The sequence below is a fragment of the Pristiophorus japonicus genome, chromosome 1 (genome assembly GCF_044704955.1).
Source record: "Pristiophorus japonicus isolate sPriJap1 chromosome 1, sPriJap1.hap1, whole genome shotgun sequence".
In the NCBI taxonomy this organism is placed as follows: Eukaryota; Metazoa; Chordata; class Chondrichthyes; family Pristiophoridae; genus Pristiophorus; species Pristiophorus japonicus.
The window spans coordinates 397,443,789-397,459,874 of record NC_091977.1 but is presented as its reverse complement, the minus strand read 5'-3'; the positions used below and the strand labels follow the sequence as shown (position 1 = coordinate 397,459,874).

The 16,086-nt window shown below is 47.2% G+C and overlaps 1 protein-coding gene across 4 annotated transcripts in view; it reads left to right on the top strand.

Annotated features, from left to right (window-relative positions):
* The window catches only part of LOC139274688 (centrosome and spindle pole-associated protein 1), a 355,670-nt gene that overhangs the window by 212,376 nt on the left and 127,208 nt on the right, over positions 1-16,086 (top strand). For all 4 annotated transcript variants that reach the window (XM_070891381.1, XM_070891368.1, XM_070891373.1 and 1 more), the window contains one exon: positions 3,604-3,715. In XM_070891381.1, the coding sequence (XP_070747482.1) occupies positions 3,604-3,715 (112 nt within the window). The remainder of the gene's footprint in view (positions 1-3,603; positions 3,716-16,086) is intronic.

Below are 16,086 nucleotides of genomic sequence, written 5' to 3'. Positions count from 1 at the left end.
CTGATCAAACTGCCCGCTGCCGTCATCGCCGGGAGCTTCTGGTCCTGGGTGCGGGTCCCAGGGGCAACACTCACACAAGGTGCAGATGGCCATGAAAGCTGACTTTTTAATATAGGCCTAGAAATCCTAGGTCTTCCTGCGGGCGAGCGACTGAAAAAGGGAAAAAAGATGCGCACTTACCTGTTCCAGCTGCGCCCACGAGAGACTCCGGTCCTGAGGCCTTCACTCATTGCGCATCGGAGCGTGTGCACATTTGGACATCCGTAAGCTAGAGCTGGAATCACATGGCTCTGGGCAGCCAATCAAGGTACAGTATTTTCTCATTCATAATAATAGGAACTCCATATGTAGGAGTTCCCATTATTATGATTGAGAAACAGCCCCCAAACACCAATACACTAATAAAAAATAGAAGAAATACACTACATATTTAAGATTAATTTAAATTAAAGTATTTAATGTTTCATTAAAAAATATATATTCTGGTTTAAAATAAACTTACCGTAGTGGGCAGGATTTTAACAATAAAGTGGGTTTTTAAAATTTTATTTTATTATGTTTTTGTATATTTTAAAACTCTTACGCCTGTAAAAGTAGGCTTATGCGCCTGCTTTTATCAGGTGCAAGAGTTTTCAGGACATCCGCTGGACAAGATATGGGTAAGTACTGCAGTCTTGCCCATGTGAATGTCCTGGCTGCTGAGCTTCGGAGGATCTGTCAAGCTGGAGCTTGGCAGATAGGAAAAGCCGGTTTTCAGCGCATGCGCAATGCGTGCTGCAAACCGGCTGTTGCGATGCCTTCCCGGGTCCATACACACTCAGTACGGACCTGGGGAGGCCGGGATTTCTAGGCCATAATATATGTATGTATGTATGTATGTATAAAATACACTATTTTGCATTGGGAAGTGAGCCTGGAGCTTAGGTGGACATTGTATATGGTGATTCACTTGATTTTCTGCTGTGGGATCTTCTTGTGCAGATTTGCTGCTGGATTTTACCACATGACATGAATAACTCTTAAAACTTAGTTGTGTTGCGTTACAGAGGGTCCATGGAATTTTTGTAACATGGGAGGGGGGGTGGTCTCAGAGCAAAACGGTTGATAACCCCTGATCTAGCTAACGGTGATCACAACATAATTCGGTTTAGAGTAATTATGGAAAGAGACCAGAAAATATCGACGGTAAAAATGCTCAACTGGGGAAGAGCTCATTTAAGTGATTTAAGAAGGGACCGAGCACAGGTAGATTGGAAAAGGCGATTGCAGGGTCAAGCAGTAACTGAACAGTGGAAGGAATTTAGGGAAGAGATTGTTCAGGCACAAACTAGGTATATTCCATTGAAGGGATAAGGTAGAGCAGCCAAAGCTAATACGGCCTGGGTGACAAAGGAAATAAAAGTGAAAATAAAATAGAAAAAGGAGGCTTATGACAAATGTCAAGGGCAAGATTCAGTTAATAACTAGGAAGATTATGGAAAGTACATCATCATCATCATCATCATAGGCATTCCCTCGAAGCGAAGATGACTTGCTTCCACGCCAAAAAGGGATGAGTTCACGGGTGTTTCAATGAAGGATCTAATATTCCCGATCCCGAACTACATCGTGAAGGGTGGAAGATGCCTGTGCGTGGATTTTTTTTAAACGTGTGGTGGCCATTGCACACCAGCCACCACACGGGCTTGACAGAGCTAGGTCTCGGTCCAGTGGCAAGGATTACCCAAGGCTAACTGGAGACCAGCTCTGCTGCACAGACCGAGCGTGCATACATATCGCAGAGTGGGCTGGCCCGTGTTGCCCCTGGGCTCTCGCCTCTTCTGGGCCCCAGATTCACGCCTCTCCTGGGCCCCTGTCACTTCCCTCTATGGACTCTTGCTGCTCCTTCACCCCCCCCTGCTATGCCTGCCCGCACTGCAATCAGCGACCTGGCTTCGTAGTCGCCGTCCTTCTGCAGCAGCACGCGCTGCTCCCTGCAGTGGTATGCCGCCGCATGCTGCTCCCTCCAATGGCCCCGGCCTGCTGATGGGCTTGCAGGCTGGGACCGCGCCGATTCTGGGCCAGCACCGTACAACACACTCGTGTCATTCCTTGCCGACTGAGCTGAGGCATTTTGATCTTCTCGGATCAAACTGTTAATCGTTTGAGCATGTGCCTCCAGCTTGGCTATGATCTCCTTCAAATGGATGGTCATAACCTGATCCTCCCGCAACTCCGACCCCTCTATTGCGTAACCTTCTCACAGCATTTAGCACTGGCACGTCCATCGTTAACAGTATGGACGATGCTCAGTTGCAAATGCAGGTAAATACCTTGAGGGATCGGTTGCGCAAGATGCTGTGGAAAGTATAGGAAGATACTGAAAAAGTTAATATGGGAGGCAAAGAGAGGCTCCGAGAAAAGATTAACAGGCAACATTAAATTGACGCTAAAAAATTTGAGAAACATATAAAGTGCAAGAAGTTAGCTAGGGAAAAAAATTGACCTATTATGAACCCAAAGGAAAATCTTCGTGTAGAGGCAGCGGACATGTCTCAAGTATTAAATCAGTACTTTGTGTTCACAAAGAAAGCGGATGATGTGAACGTTAGGCATCCTAGGTTGCTGAAATAAGCAAAGGTAGAAATAGTAAAGGCATTGGTCACAACCTTTCAATCCTCATTGGATACAGGATTAGTCCCATAGGACGGGAGGGTTGTGAATCACAGAATCATAGAAATTTATAGCACAGAAGGCAGCCATTTGGCCCATTGTGCCTGTGCTGGCTCTTTCAAAGAGTAATCGTGCTTAGTCCCACACCCTCGCTTTTTGTCTGTAACCCTCAAGTTCCTCAACCTCAAGTACCTGTCCAACTCACTTTTTAAATTATTTATGGAATCAGCTTCCACCACCTTTTCAAGTAAAGCATTCCAGATCCCGACAACTCTGAATGAAAAAACTTCTCCATGTCTCCCGTCTAGATCTTTTGTCAATGATCTTAAGTCTGTGATCTCTGGTTGTTGACCCACTTGCCAGAGGCAATAGTTTTCTCTATCTACTCTATCAAAACCTCTCATCAACTTGCTAATCTCTATTTGGTCTTAACTTTCACTGTTCCATCACCCTTCAAGAGCCCAGTTTCTCCAGCCTTTTCTTTATTGGAGAACCGTCCTAAATTTTCCAACCTCTCCTATAACTAAAGTTCCTCATCTATGTTAACATTCTGGTAAACCTCCTCTTTACCCTTTCTAAGGCCTTAACATCTTTCCTGATGTGTGGTGCCCAAAATTGTCCACAATATTCCCAACTGAGGCCGAGCCATTGATTTATAAAGTTCTAGCATGAACTCTTTGCTTTTATATTGTATGCCTCTGTTAATAAACCCAAGTAACACATATGTTTTTAACCTTTGCCCTGTCACTTTTAAGGATTTGTGTTTATAGACAACAAGGTCTCTCTGCTCATCTACACTGTTCAAAGAGTAGCTTAGCTGATATAGTTTTTTTTTAAAACTATGTGACTAATTTATTTTAACTAATACTTGGCGTTCTATAGAATCCATGTGTTATATTTTGTTTAATCCCAAATACTGTATTGAAACATTGATTTTACTTTACTGTATAGATGGCCCAGGAGTCATAGGAGTACAACCCATGTCCTTGGTCAACTCTCCCAATGGGCTGGCCAATATACCAATGCAAGCCTATCCACAAACTTCCTTCGTAGACCAAGCTTTGTAAGTTTTTGTTTTTTATGATCTGTCATGTCTTTGATAAGTTAATCCGCAACTTTAACAGGTAATGCAGTACATTGGAACCTATGTTATATGCCATGGAGTGCTAGAACATGCATAGATTTGTAAGTTGTGATTTGCCATGTGTTATTGATGTAATTCATGGCATGCAAAAAACAAGTGCTTAACACAAGGTCTTGCATAGCTCCTATAATTTTGTTCCCAAGCATCATTGATAAGAATTCTGAACAGGTTAACTGCTTCCTTTCTCCATTTTAGAGATAATGCCTATTTCTAGGAGACCATAGAAAAGGGAAATTGCCTAAATAATGGTCATGACCAGTGTAATAGATGCTTCTCTTGGAAGCATGGCACCTCTTTGTGATCCATCAGCATAGTTTTCTTTCCAGTTTGCACTTGCCAGGATAGGTTTAAGAGGATGTCCCAGATTTTGCAGGAAAAGATAAAAAGAAAGAAAGAGTATTTAGGAGTCCTCATTTACATGTGTTGGAATTGCATCACCAATAGGTTCCACAATAAGCTCAGCACAGCGGAACCTCAGGCGCCACTTTATCTGCCCTTGCCAAAGTTAAGAAAGTTTCCATCCGGGTGGCAGGAGGCATGCTTCCACATCCAAGGCGTGAAGAGTTAGCTCAGTATTGTTTGACATTAACTCATTCATCCATAATAAGTCCCCAGACCGCTGAACAGTATTGGCTGGAGCTATTTCTTGATGCTGTCTTTAGCTATTCTGTATACGCCAGTAGATTCCTCAATGATGCAGATGGACACTGAAGATTGAGGGACTTCACACCCTGTCCCAATCTTAAATCCAGATAATCTGAAGAGACAGCTACATTTGTATGAGAAGCATTGCCTCTTCCAGTTTTGACAAAGGACCCACAGAAGCAGTGGGTCTAGTGAGAAGGAGGAACTGAAGGATATCCTTATTAGGCGGGAAATTGAGTTAGGGAAATTGATGGGATTAAAGGCCGATAAATCCCCGGGGCCTGATAGTCTGCATCCCAGAGTACTTAAGGAAGTGGCCCTAGAAATAGTGGATGCATTGGTGATCATTTTCCAACAATCTATCGACTCTGGATCAGTTCCTATGGACTGGAGGGTAGCTAATGTAACACCACTTTTTAAAAAAGGAGGGAGAGAGAAAACTGGTAATTATAGACCGGTTAGCCTGACGTCAGTAGTGGGGAAAATGTTGGAATCAATCATTAAGGATGAAATAACAGCACATTTGGAAAGCAGTGACAGGAACGGACCAAGTCAGCGTGGATTTATGAAAGGGAAATCATGCTTGACGAATCTTCTGGAATTTTTTGAGGATGTAACTAGTAGAGTGGACAAGGGAGAACCAGTGGATATGGTGTATTTGGACTTTCAAAAGGCTTTTGACAAGGTCCCACACAAGAGATTGGTGTGCAAAATCAAAGCGCATGGTATTGGGGGTTATGTACTGATGTGGATAGAGAACTGGTTGGCAGACAGGAAGCAGAGAGTCGGGATAAACGGGTCCTTTTCAGAATGGTAGGCAGTGACTAGTGGAGTGCCGTAGGGCTCAGTGCTGGGACCCCAGCTCTTTACAATATATATTAACGATTTGGATGAAGGAATAGTGTGTATTATCTCCAAGTTTGCAGATGACACTAAACTGGGTGGCAGTGTGAGCTGTGAGGAGGACACTAAGAGGCTGCAGGGTGACTTGGACAGGTTAGGTGAGTGGGCAAATGCATGGCAGATGCAGTCAATGTGGATAAATGTGAAGTTATCCATTTTGGGGACAAAAACACGAAGGCAGAATATTATCTGAATGGCGGCAGATTAGGAAAAGGGGAGGTGCAACGAGACCTGGGTGTCATGGTTCATCAGTCACTGAAAGTGGGCATGCAGGTACAGCAGGCAGTAAAGAAGGCAAATGGTATGTTGGCCTTCATAGCTAGGGGATTTGAATATAGGAGTAGGGAGGTCTTGATGCAGTTGTACAGGGCCTTGGTGAGGTCTCACCTGGAATATTGTGTTCAGTTTTGGTCTCCTAGTCTGAGGAAGGACGTTCTTGCTATTGAGGGAGTGCAGCGAAGGTTCACCAGACTGATTCCAGGGATGGCTGGACTGTCATGATGAGGGACTGGATCAACTGGGCCTTTATTCAGTGGAGTTTAAAAGGATGAGAGGGGATCTCATAGAAACATAAGATTCTGATGGGACTGGACAGGTTAGATGCGGGAAGTATGTTCCCGATGTTGGGGAAGTCCAGAACCAGGGGACATATTCTTAGGATAAGGGGTAGGCCATTTAGGACTGAGATGAGGAGAAACTTCTTCACTCAGAGAGTTGTTAACCTGTGGAATTCCCTACCGCAGAGAGTTGTTGATGCCAGTTCGTTGGATATATTCAAGAGGGAGTTAGATATGGCCCTTATGGTTAAGGGGATCAAGGGGTATGGAGAGAAAGCAGGAAAGGAGTACTGAAGGAATGATCAGCTATGATCTCATTGAATGGCTGTGCAGGCTCGAAGAACCGAATGGCCTACTCCTGCACCTATTTTCTTTGTTTCATGGGCCCAAGTTTCCACACGATAAAAAACGGTGCCCCTCCGAGCTGGGCGCCCATTCTTCGCGCCTAAAACGGCGCCGGAAAAAAACTCGCAATTCTGGAGCGTTCTGCAGCTCCTTGTCTGTTTGGCACGGCGCCCAGGGGGGCGGAGTCTACACTCGCGCTGATTTTGTAAGTGGGAGGGGGCGGGTACTAATTAAATTAGTTTTTTTCCTGCCGGCAACGCTGCGCGTGCGTGTTGGAGCGTTCGCGCACGCGCAGTGTGAAGGAAACATTGGCACTCGGCCATTTTTGTAGTTCTTTGTCGCTGTTTAATTTTTGAAATTTTTTTAATAAAAGCACATTGCCATCAGCACTTGCAGCCTTCTCACTGTCTCCTCCCCCCCCCCCGCGCGGGAAGAACAGGTGCCTCCTTCCCCTCCACGTGGGAAGAACGGGCGCCTCCTCCCCCACCCCCCCCCCCCCCCCCCCCCGCGCGGAGAAACAGGGGCGCCCCTCTCCCCCCCCCCCACAGGAAGAATGGGCGCTTCCCCCCCCCGCATGAAGAACGGGCGCCCCCACCCCCCCCCCCCCCCCCCCCCCCCGCGGGAAGAACGGGCGCCCCCTCCCCCCCCCCCCCCCCCGCGTGAAGAACGGGCGCTTTCCTCCTTTCCCCCCCCCCCCCGCGGGAAGAACAGGCGCCTCCTCCCCCCCCCCGCGGGAAGAACGGGCGCCTCCTCCCCCCCCGCGGGAAGAACGGGCGCATCCTTCCCCCCCCCCCCCCCCCCCCCCCGCGGGAAAGAACGGGCGCCTCCTCCCCTCCCCCCCCACGGGAAGAACAGGCGCCTAAGGCTGACTGCAGCATTCTCTGTGCCTGAAGCACTTTCACACAGGTAGGAAGATGGTTTATTTAATCTTTTCTTTGCTTATAAATGTTTATTCAGGTTGGATTTATTTGTATAATATTTGTAGAAGTATAAATAAGGATTGATTGTAGAAATTAATGACTTCCCTTCCCCCTCGTTCTGGATGCCTAATTTGTAACCTGCGCCTGATTTTTTAATGTGTAGAACAGGTTTTTTCAGTTCTACAAAAATCTTCACTTGCTCCATTCTAAGTTAGTTTGGAGTATGTTTTCACTGTGGAAACTTTGAAATCAGGTGTCAGTGGCTGGACACGCCCCATTTTAAAGAAAAAATTCTGTTCTAAAGTAGAACTGTTCTACCTGACTAGAACTGCAGAAAAAAAAATGTGGAGAATTGCGATTTCTAAGATAGTCCGTTCTCCACCAGTTGCTCCTAAAAATCAGGCGCAAATCATGTGGAAACTTGGGCCCTATGTTTCTATGTTTAGGATATTTGGTGTCAAGGTTAAAGAGAAACTGGGGCTCTTGAAAGGAGATGCGAGTGAAGGGATTTTTTTTAAAGAAGTGTCCGATATTAAATGCCATAACTAAGATTAATCCGAAGTACTTAAAAGTAACTTGGGTTAAAACTGGTGGAAGGAAAGTTAGAAGGAACTTATTCAGGCAGTGTGATACCTGAATAGTAGAGATGAAAACTTAGGACGTTCAAAAGGGCTTTTGTTTTGATGCGATGAATAGACACCATCATTGTATTACTCTTTATCTTGCGTACCAAGCGTTTTTGTCACCGACCCTAGCAATTATTTGTCACCTATCATTGCCAAAAACTAAGGAAGCCAGTTTCTAAATGAAGACTTACAAATGGAAGTAGAATTCATTCTCTAATGCTACCAGTTTGTTGATCTAAACTAAAACAAAATGGCAAAGTATCTGTCTAATGTTAGAGAGAGAGAGAGACACAGGCAGAGAAGCGAGGAGGAGGGAGAGAGCGATGAGCCGCAAGCTGCTGAGCTGCTACAGTTGGAAGAGGGGGAGAGGGACTGGGGAGCGGGTGGGGGGGGGGATAGAAACATAGAAACAAAGAAGATAGCTGCAGGAGTAGGTCGTTAGGCCCTTTGAGACTGCACCACAATTCAATTAGGTCATGGCTGATCATGCACCTCAGTACCCCTTGCGTTGGGGGCAAGGGACTCTGGCTGGGGGAGGCAGCACTTGCACTGATGTAAGGGACTTCAGCTGGGGGAGGCAGTACTTGCGCTGGGGAGCAAGGGACTTTGGCTGGGGGGGGAGGGATGCACTGGCGCTGGGGTAAGGGACTTCAGCTGGCACTTTGTGGCTTCTGGGGAGATCTATCCTCTGTGGCTTCGAGAAGTCAAAGTGGATCGAGTTACAATTTGTGAAGTCAGTGAGAACTTGGGCTGGGCAGGTCCAGTTACACATTCCAGAGAAAGTTCAGGGTGTGACTTATCTTCCAAGGGGACCAATCAGAGACAAGGGCCGGCCATTTTTACAGTACAAATAAACGTGTCCTTTGCAAATTGAACCTGCACCACCATTCAATAAGATCATGGCTGATCATTCACCTCAGTACTCCTTTGCTGCTTTCTCTTCATACCCCTTGATCCCTTTAGCCGTCAGGGCCATATCTAACTCCCTCTTGAATATATCCAATGAACTGGCATCAACAACACTCTGCAGTAGAGAATTCCACAGGCTCTCTTAAGTGAAGAAGTTTCTCTTCATCTTGGTCCTAAATGGCTTGCCATTAAGGGTAAGTCCTTAGACTGTGACCCCTGGTTCTGGACTTCCCCAACATCGGGAACATTCTTCCTGCATCTAACCTGTCCAGTCCCGTCAGAATTTTATATGTTTCTACGAGATCCCCTCTCATTCTTCTAAACGCCAGTGAATACAGGCTCAGTTGATCCAGTCTCTCCTCATATGTCAGTCCTGCCATCCCAGCAATCAGTCTGGTGAACCTTCGCTGCACTACCTCAATAGCAAGAACGTCCTTCCTCAGATTAGGAGACCAAAACTGAACACACTATTCCAGGTGAGGCCTCACCAAGGCAACTGCAGTAAGACCTCCTGCTCCTATATTCAAATTGGCTATGAAGGCCAACATACCATTTGCCGCCTTCACCGCCTGCTGTACCTGCATGCCAACTTTCAATGACTGATGTAACAGGACACCCAGGTCTCGTTGCACCTCCCCTTTTCCTAATCTGCCATTCAGATAATATTCTGCCTTCATGTTTTTGCCACCAAAGTGGATAACCTCATATTTATCCACATTATACTGCATCTGCCATGCATTTGCCCATTCACCTAACCTGTCCAAGTCACCCTGCAGGCTCTTAGCATCCTCCTCACACCGCCACCCAGCTTAGTGTCATCTGCAAACTTGGAAATATTACACTCAATTCCTTCATCCAAATCGTTAATATATATTGTAAATAGCTGGGGCCCCAGCACTGAGCCCTGCGGCACCCCACTAGTCACTGCCTGCCATTCTGAGAAGGACCCGTTTATCCCTATTCTCTGCTTCCTGTCTGCCAACCTGTTCTCTATCCACATCAATACATTACCCTCAATACCACGTGCTTTAATTTTGCACACTAATCTCTCGAGTGGGACCTTGTCAAAAGCCTTTTGAAAGTCCAAATACACCACATCCACTGGTTCTCCCTTGTCCACTCTACTAGTTGCATCCTCAAAAAATTCCAAAAGATTTGTCAAGCATGATTTCCCCTTCATAAATCTATGCTGACTTGGATCGATCCTGTCACTGCTTTCCAAATGCGCTGCTATTTCATCATTAATAATTGATTCCAACATTTTCCCCACTACTGATGTCAGGCTAACCGGTCTATAATTACCCGTTTTCACTCCCTTTTTTTAAAAAGTGGTGTTACATTAGCTACCCAACAGTCCATAGGAACTGAGCCAGAGTCGATAGACTGTTGGAAAATGATCACCAATGCATCCACTATTTCTAGGGCCACTTCCTTAAGTACTCTGGGATGCAGACTATCAGGCCCTGGGGATTTATCGGCCTTCAATCCCATCAATTTCCCTAACACAATTTCCTGACTAATAAGGATTTCCTTCAGTTCCTCCTTTTCGCTAGACACTCGGTCCCCTAGTATTTCCGGAAGGTTATTTGTGTCTTCCTTCGTGAAGACAGAACCAAAGTATTTGTTCAATTGGTCTGCCATTTCTTTGTTCCCCATTATAAATTCGCCTGATTCTGATTGCAAGGGACCTGCATTTGTCTTCACTAATCTTTTTCTCTTCACATATCTATAGAAGCTTTTGCAGTCAGTTTTTATGGTGCCAGCAAGCTTCCTCTCATACTCTATTTTCACCCTCCTAATTACACCCTTTGTCCTCCTCTGCTGAATTCTAAATTTCTCCCAGTCCTCAGGTTTGCTGCTTTTTCTGGCCAATTTCTATGCTTCATCCTTGGATTTAACACTATCCCTAATTTCGCTTGTTAGCCACGGTTGAGCCACCTTCCCCATTTTATTTTTACTCCAGACAGGGATGTACAATTGTTGAAGTTCATCCATGTGATCTTTAAATGTTTGCCATTGCCTATCCACTGCCAACCTTTTAAGAATCATTTGCCAGTCTATTCTAGCTAACTCATACCATCGAAGTTACCTTTCCTTAAGTTCAGGACCCGAGTTTCCGAATTAACTGTGTCACTCTCCATCTTAATAAAGAATTCTACCATATTATGGTCACTCTTCCCCAAGGGGCCTCGCACAACAAGATTGCTAATTAGTCCTTTCTCATTACACATCACCCAGTCTAGGATGGCCAGCCCTCTAGTTGGTTCCTCGACGTATTGGTCTAGAAAACTATCACTACTACACTCCAGGAAATCCTCCTCCACTGTATTGCTACCAGTTTGGTTAGCCCAATCTATATGTAGATTAAAGTCGCCCATGATAACTGCTGTACCTTTATTGCACGCATCCCTAATTTCCTGTTTGATGCTGTCCCCAACCTCACTACTACTATTTGGTGGTCTGTACATAACTCCCACTTGCGTTTTCTGCCCTTTGGTATTCCGCAGCTCCACCCATACCGATTCCACATCATCCAAGCTAATGTCCTTCCTTACTATTGCGATAATTTCCTCTTTAACCAGCATCGCTACCCCACATCCTTTTCCTTTCTGTCTATCCTTCCTGAATGTTGAATACCCCTGGATGTTGAGTTCCCAGCCTTGGTCACCCTGGAGCTATGTCTCCGTAATCCCAATTAATTTGTCCACCTTATTACGAATACTCCTCGCGTTGAGGCATAGGTGGGTGGAGGAGAGTGGGTCGAGAGAGCTTGTGGGGGGTGGTGGTGGTGGGTAGAGAGAGCTTGGGGGGGGAGATAGAGCTTTGGGAGGGAGATATAGAAAGCTTGCGAGGGCGGGGGAGATAGAGATAGAGAAAGAGAGAGCTTGAGGTGGGGTGGGAGAGACAGAGAGAGCTTGGGGGGGGGGGGGGGTGGAGATAGAGAGAGCTTGTGGGCGTGGGGCGAGATAGAGAAACCTTGTGGGGGCGAGATAGAGAAAGCTTGGGGGGAGATAGAGAGAGTTTGTGGGGGGGGGGATAGAGAGCTTGTGGGGGGGGAGATAGAGAGAGCTTGCGGGGGAGGTAGAGAGAGCTTGGGGAGGTAGAGAGAGCTGCGGGAGGCGGGGAGATAGACAGAAAGTGTGTGTGGGGGGCGGGGTGAGATGGAGTGGGGGGGAGGTGAGATAGAGAAAGTGGCGTGGGGGTGAGATAGAGAGAACTCGGGGGGGCGGAGATAGAGACAGTGTGGGGGGCGTGGTGGATGTGAGAGAGTTGTCGGGGATGGGGGGGGTGGTAGAGAGCTTGTGGCGGGCGGGGGTGAGATAGAGACCTTGTGTGGGGCGGGGGAGGGGGGTAGAGACAGAGACACCTTGGGGGTTTAATCAGACAGCTTGCGAGGGTATGGGCGAGTTAAAGAGAACTTGGGGGTGCGATCGAGCTTGGGGAGGGAGATAGAGAGAGCTTGGCGTGGCCGGGGGATGGGAGACAGAGAGAGCTTGCGGGGCGGGGGAGATAGAGAGAGCTTGCGGGAGGGGCGGGATAGAGAGAGCTTGCAGCGGGGGGGGGGGAAATAGAGAGAGCTTGTGGGGGGGAGATAGAGAGAGCTTGTGGGGGGGGGGGAGATAGAGAGAGCTTTGGCGGGGGTGGGGAGATAGAGAGAGCTTTGGGGGTGGGGAGATAGAGAGAGCTTTGGGGGTGGGGGAGATAGAGAGAGCTTGGGGGTGGGGGGAGATAGGGAGAGCTTGCGGGTGGGGGGAGATAGCAAGAGCTTGGGAGTGGGGGGAGATAGAGAGAGCTTGTGGGGTGGGGCGATAGGGAGAGCTTGTGGGGGGGGGAGATAGAGAGAGCTTGTGCGGGGGGGGAGATAGGGAGAGCTTGTCGGGGGTGGGAGATAGAGAGAGCTTGTGGGGGGGGGAGATAGGGAGAGCTTGTGGGGGCGGGGGAGATAGAGAGCTTGAGGGAGGAAGGAGATAGAGAGAGCTTAGGAGAGGAAGGAGATAGAGAGAGCTTGGGGTGGAGGGGGTGAAGGAGATAGCTTGGGAGAGGAAGGAGATAGAGAGAGCTTGGGGTGGGGAAGGAGATAGAGAGAGCTTGGGGTGGGGGGGTAGGGAAGGAGATAGAAAGTGGGGCGGGGGGGAGATACAGAGAGTGTTGTGGGGGGAGATAGAGAGACTTGTGGTGGGGGAGATAGAGCGCTTTGGGTGGGAAATCGAGTGCGCTTTGCTGGTGGGGGGGAGATAGAGAGCTTGTGGCGGGGGGAGATGGAGAGGCGGTGGGGATCGGGGAAGGGGGGAAGGGAGATGGCCTGGGGAGGGGCGGAGGGCAGGGGGGAGAGGGAGCCTGGAGGTGAGAGAGACTGGGGGAGTGAGAGCGCTTTGGGGTTCGGGGAGGGGAAACATAGAAACACAGAAAATAGGTGCAGGAGTAGGCCATTCAGCCCTTCGAGCTTGCAACACCATTCAATAAGATCATGGCTGATCGTTCACCTCAGTACCCCTTTCCTGCTTTCTCTCCATACTCGTTGATCCCTTTAGCCGTAAGGGCCATATCTAACTCTCTCTCGAATATATCCAATGAACTGGCATCAACAACTCTCTCTGGTAGTGCATTCCACAGGTTAACAACTCTCTGAGTGAAGAAGTTTCTCCTCATCTCAGTCCTAAATGGCTTACCCCTTATCCTTAGACTATGTCCCCTGGTTCTAAACTTCCCCAACATCGGGAACATTCTTCCTGCATCTAACCTGTCCAGTCCCATCAGAATTTTATATGCTTCTATGAGAACCCCTCTCATTCTTCTAAACTCCAGTGAATACAGGTTGGGGAGGGCATCAAACATGAAATTAGGGGTGCGTGCAATAAAGGTGCAGCAGTTATAATGGGTGACTTTAATATGCACATAGATTGGGTTAACCAAACTGGAAGCAATACGGTGGAGGAGGATTTCCTGGAGTGCATAAGGGATGGCTTTTTAGACCAATATGTCGAGGAACCAACTAGGGGGGAGGCCATCTTAGACTGGGTGTTGTGTAATGAGAGAGGATTAATTAGCAATCTCGTTGTGCGAGGCCCCTTGGGGAAGAGTGACCATAATATGGTGGAATTCTGCATTAGGATGGAGAATGAAACAGTTAATTCAGAGACCATGGTCCAGAACTTAAAGAAGGGTAACTTTGAAGGTATGAGGCGTGAATTGGCTAGGATAGATTGGCGAATGATACTGAAGGGGTTGACTGTGGATGGGCAATGGCAGACATTTAGAGACCGCATGGATGAACTACAACAATTGTACATTCCTGTCTGGCGTAAAAATAAAAAAGGGAAGGTGGCTCAACCGTGGCTATCAAGGGAAATCAGGGATAGCATTAAAGCCAAGGAAGTGGCATACAAATTGGCCAGAAATAGCAGCGAACCCGGGGACTGGGAGAAATTTAGAACTCAGCAGAGGAGGACAAAGGGTTTGATTAGGGCAGGGAAAATGGAGTACGAGAAGAAGCTTGCAGGGAACATTAAGACGGATTGCAAAAGTTTCTATAGATATGTAAAGAGAAAAAGGTTAGTAAAGACAAACGTAGGTCCCCTGCAGTCAGAATCAGGGGAAGTCATAACGGGGAACAAAGAAATGGCGGACCAATTGAACAAGTACTTTGGTTCGGTATTCACTGAGGAGGACACAAACAACCTTCCGGATATAAAAGGGGTTGGAGGGTCTAGTAAGGAGGAGGAACTGAGGGAAATCCTTATTAGTCGGGAAATTGTGTTGGGGAAATTGATGGGATTGAAGGCCGATAAATCCCCAGGGCCTGATGGACTGCATCCCAGAGTACTTAAGGAGGTGGCCTTGGAAATAGTGGATGCATTGACAGTCATTTTCCAACATTCCATTGACTCTGGATCAGTTCCTATGGAGTGGAGGGTAGCCAATGTAACCCCACTTTTTAAAAAAGGAGGGAGGGAGAAAACAGGGAATTATAGACCGGTCAGCCTGACATCGGTAGTGGGTAAAATGATGGAATCAATTATTAAGGATGTCATAGCAGTGCATTTGGAAAGAGGTAATATGATAGGTCCAAGTCAGCATGGATTTGTGAAAGGGAAATCATGCTTGACAAATCTTCTGGAATTTTTTGAGAATGTTTCCAGTAGAGTGGACAAGGGAGAACCAGTTGATGTGGTATATTTGGACTTTCAGAAGGCTTTCGACAAGGTCCCACACAAGAGATTAATGTGCAAAGTTAAAGCACATGGGATTGGGGGTAGTGTGCTGACATGGATTGAGAATTGGTTGTCAGACAGGAAGCAAAGAGTAGGAGTAAATGGGGACTTTTCAGAATGGCAGGCAGTGACTAGTGGGGTACCGCAAGGTTCTGTGCTGGGGCCCCAGCTGTTTACACTGTACATTAATGATTTAGACGAGGGGATTAAATGTAGTATCTCCAAATTTGCGGATGACACTAAGTTGGGTGGCAGTGTGAGCTGCGAGGAGGATGCTATGAGGCTGCAGAGCGACTTGGATGGGTTAGGTGAGTGGGCAAATGCATGGCAGATGAAGTATAATGTGGATAAATGTGAGGTTATCCACTTTGGTGGTAAAAACAGAGAGACAGACTATTATCTGAATGGTGACAGATTAGGAAAAGGGGAGGTGCAAAGAGACCTGGGTGTCATGGTACATCAGTCATTGAAGGTTGGCATGCAGGTACAGCAGGCTGTTAAGAAAGCAAATGGCATGTTGGCCTTCATAGCGAGGGGATTTGAGTACAGGGGCAGGGAGCTGTTGCTACAATTGTACAGGGCCTTGGTGAGGCCACACCTGGAGTATTGTGTACAGTTTTGGTCTCCTAACCTGAAGAAGGACATTCTTGCTATTGAGGGAGTGCAGCGAAGGTTCACCAGACTGATTCCCGGGATGGCGGGACTGACCTATCAAGAAAGACTGGATCAACTGGGCTTGTATTCACTGGATTTCAGAAGAATGAGAGGGGACCTCATAGAAACGTTTAAAATTCTGACGGGGTTAGACAGGTTAGATGCAGGAAGAATGTTCCCAATGTTGGGGAAGTCCAGAACCAGGGGACACAGTCTGAGGATAAGGGGGAAGCCATTTAGGACTGAGATGAGGAGGAATTTCTTCACCCAGAGAGTGGTGAACCTGTGGAATTCTCTACCACAGAAAGTTGTTGGGGCCAATTCACTAAATATATTCAAAAAGGAGTTAGATGAAGTCCTTACTACTAGGGGAATCAAGGGGTATGGTGAGAAAGCAGGAATGGGGTACTGAAGTTGCATGTTCAGCCATGAACTCATTGAATGGCGGTGCAGGCTAGAAGGGCCGAATGGCCTACTGCACCTATTTTCTATGTTTCTAAGTCGATCCAGTCTCTCCTC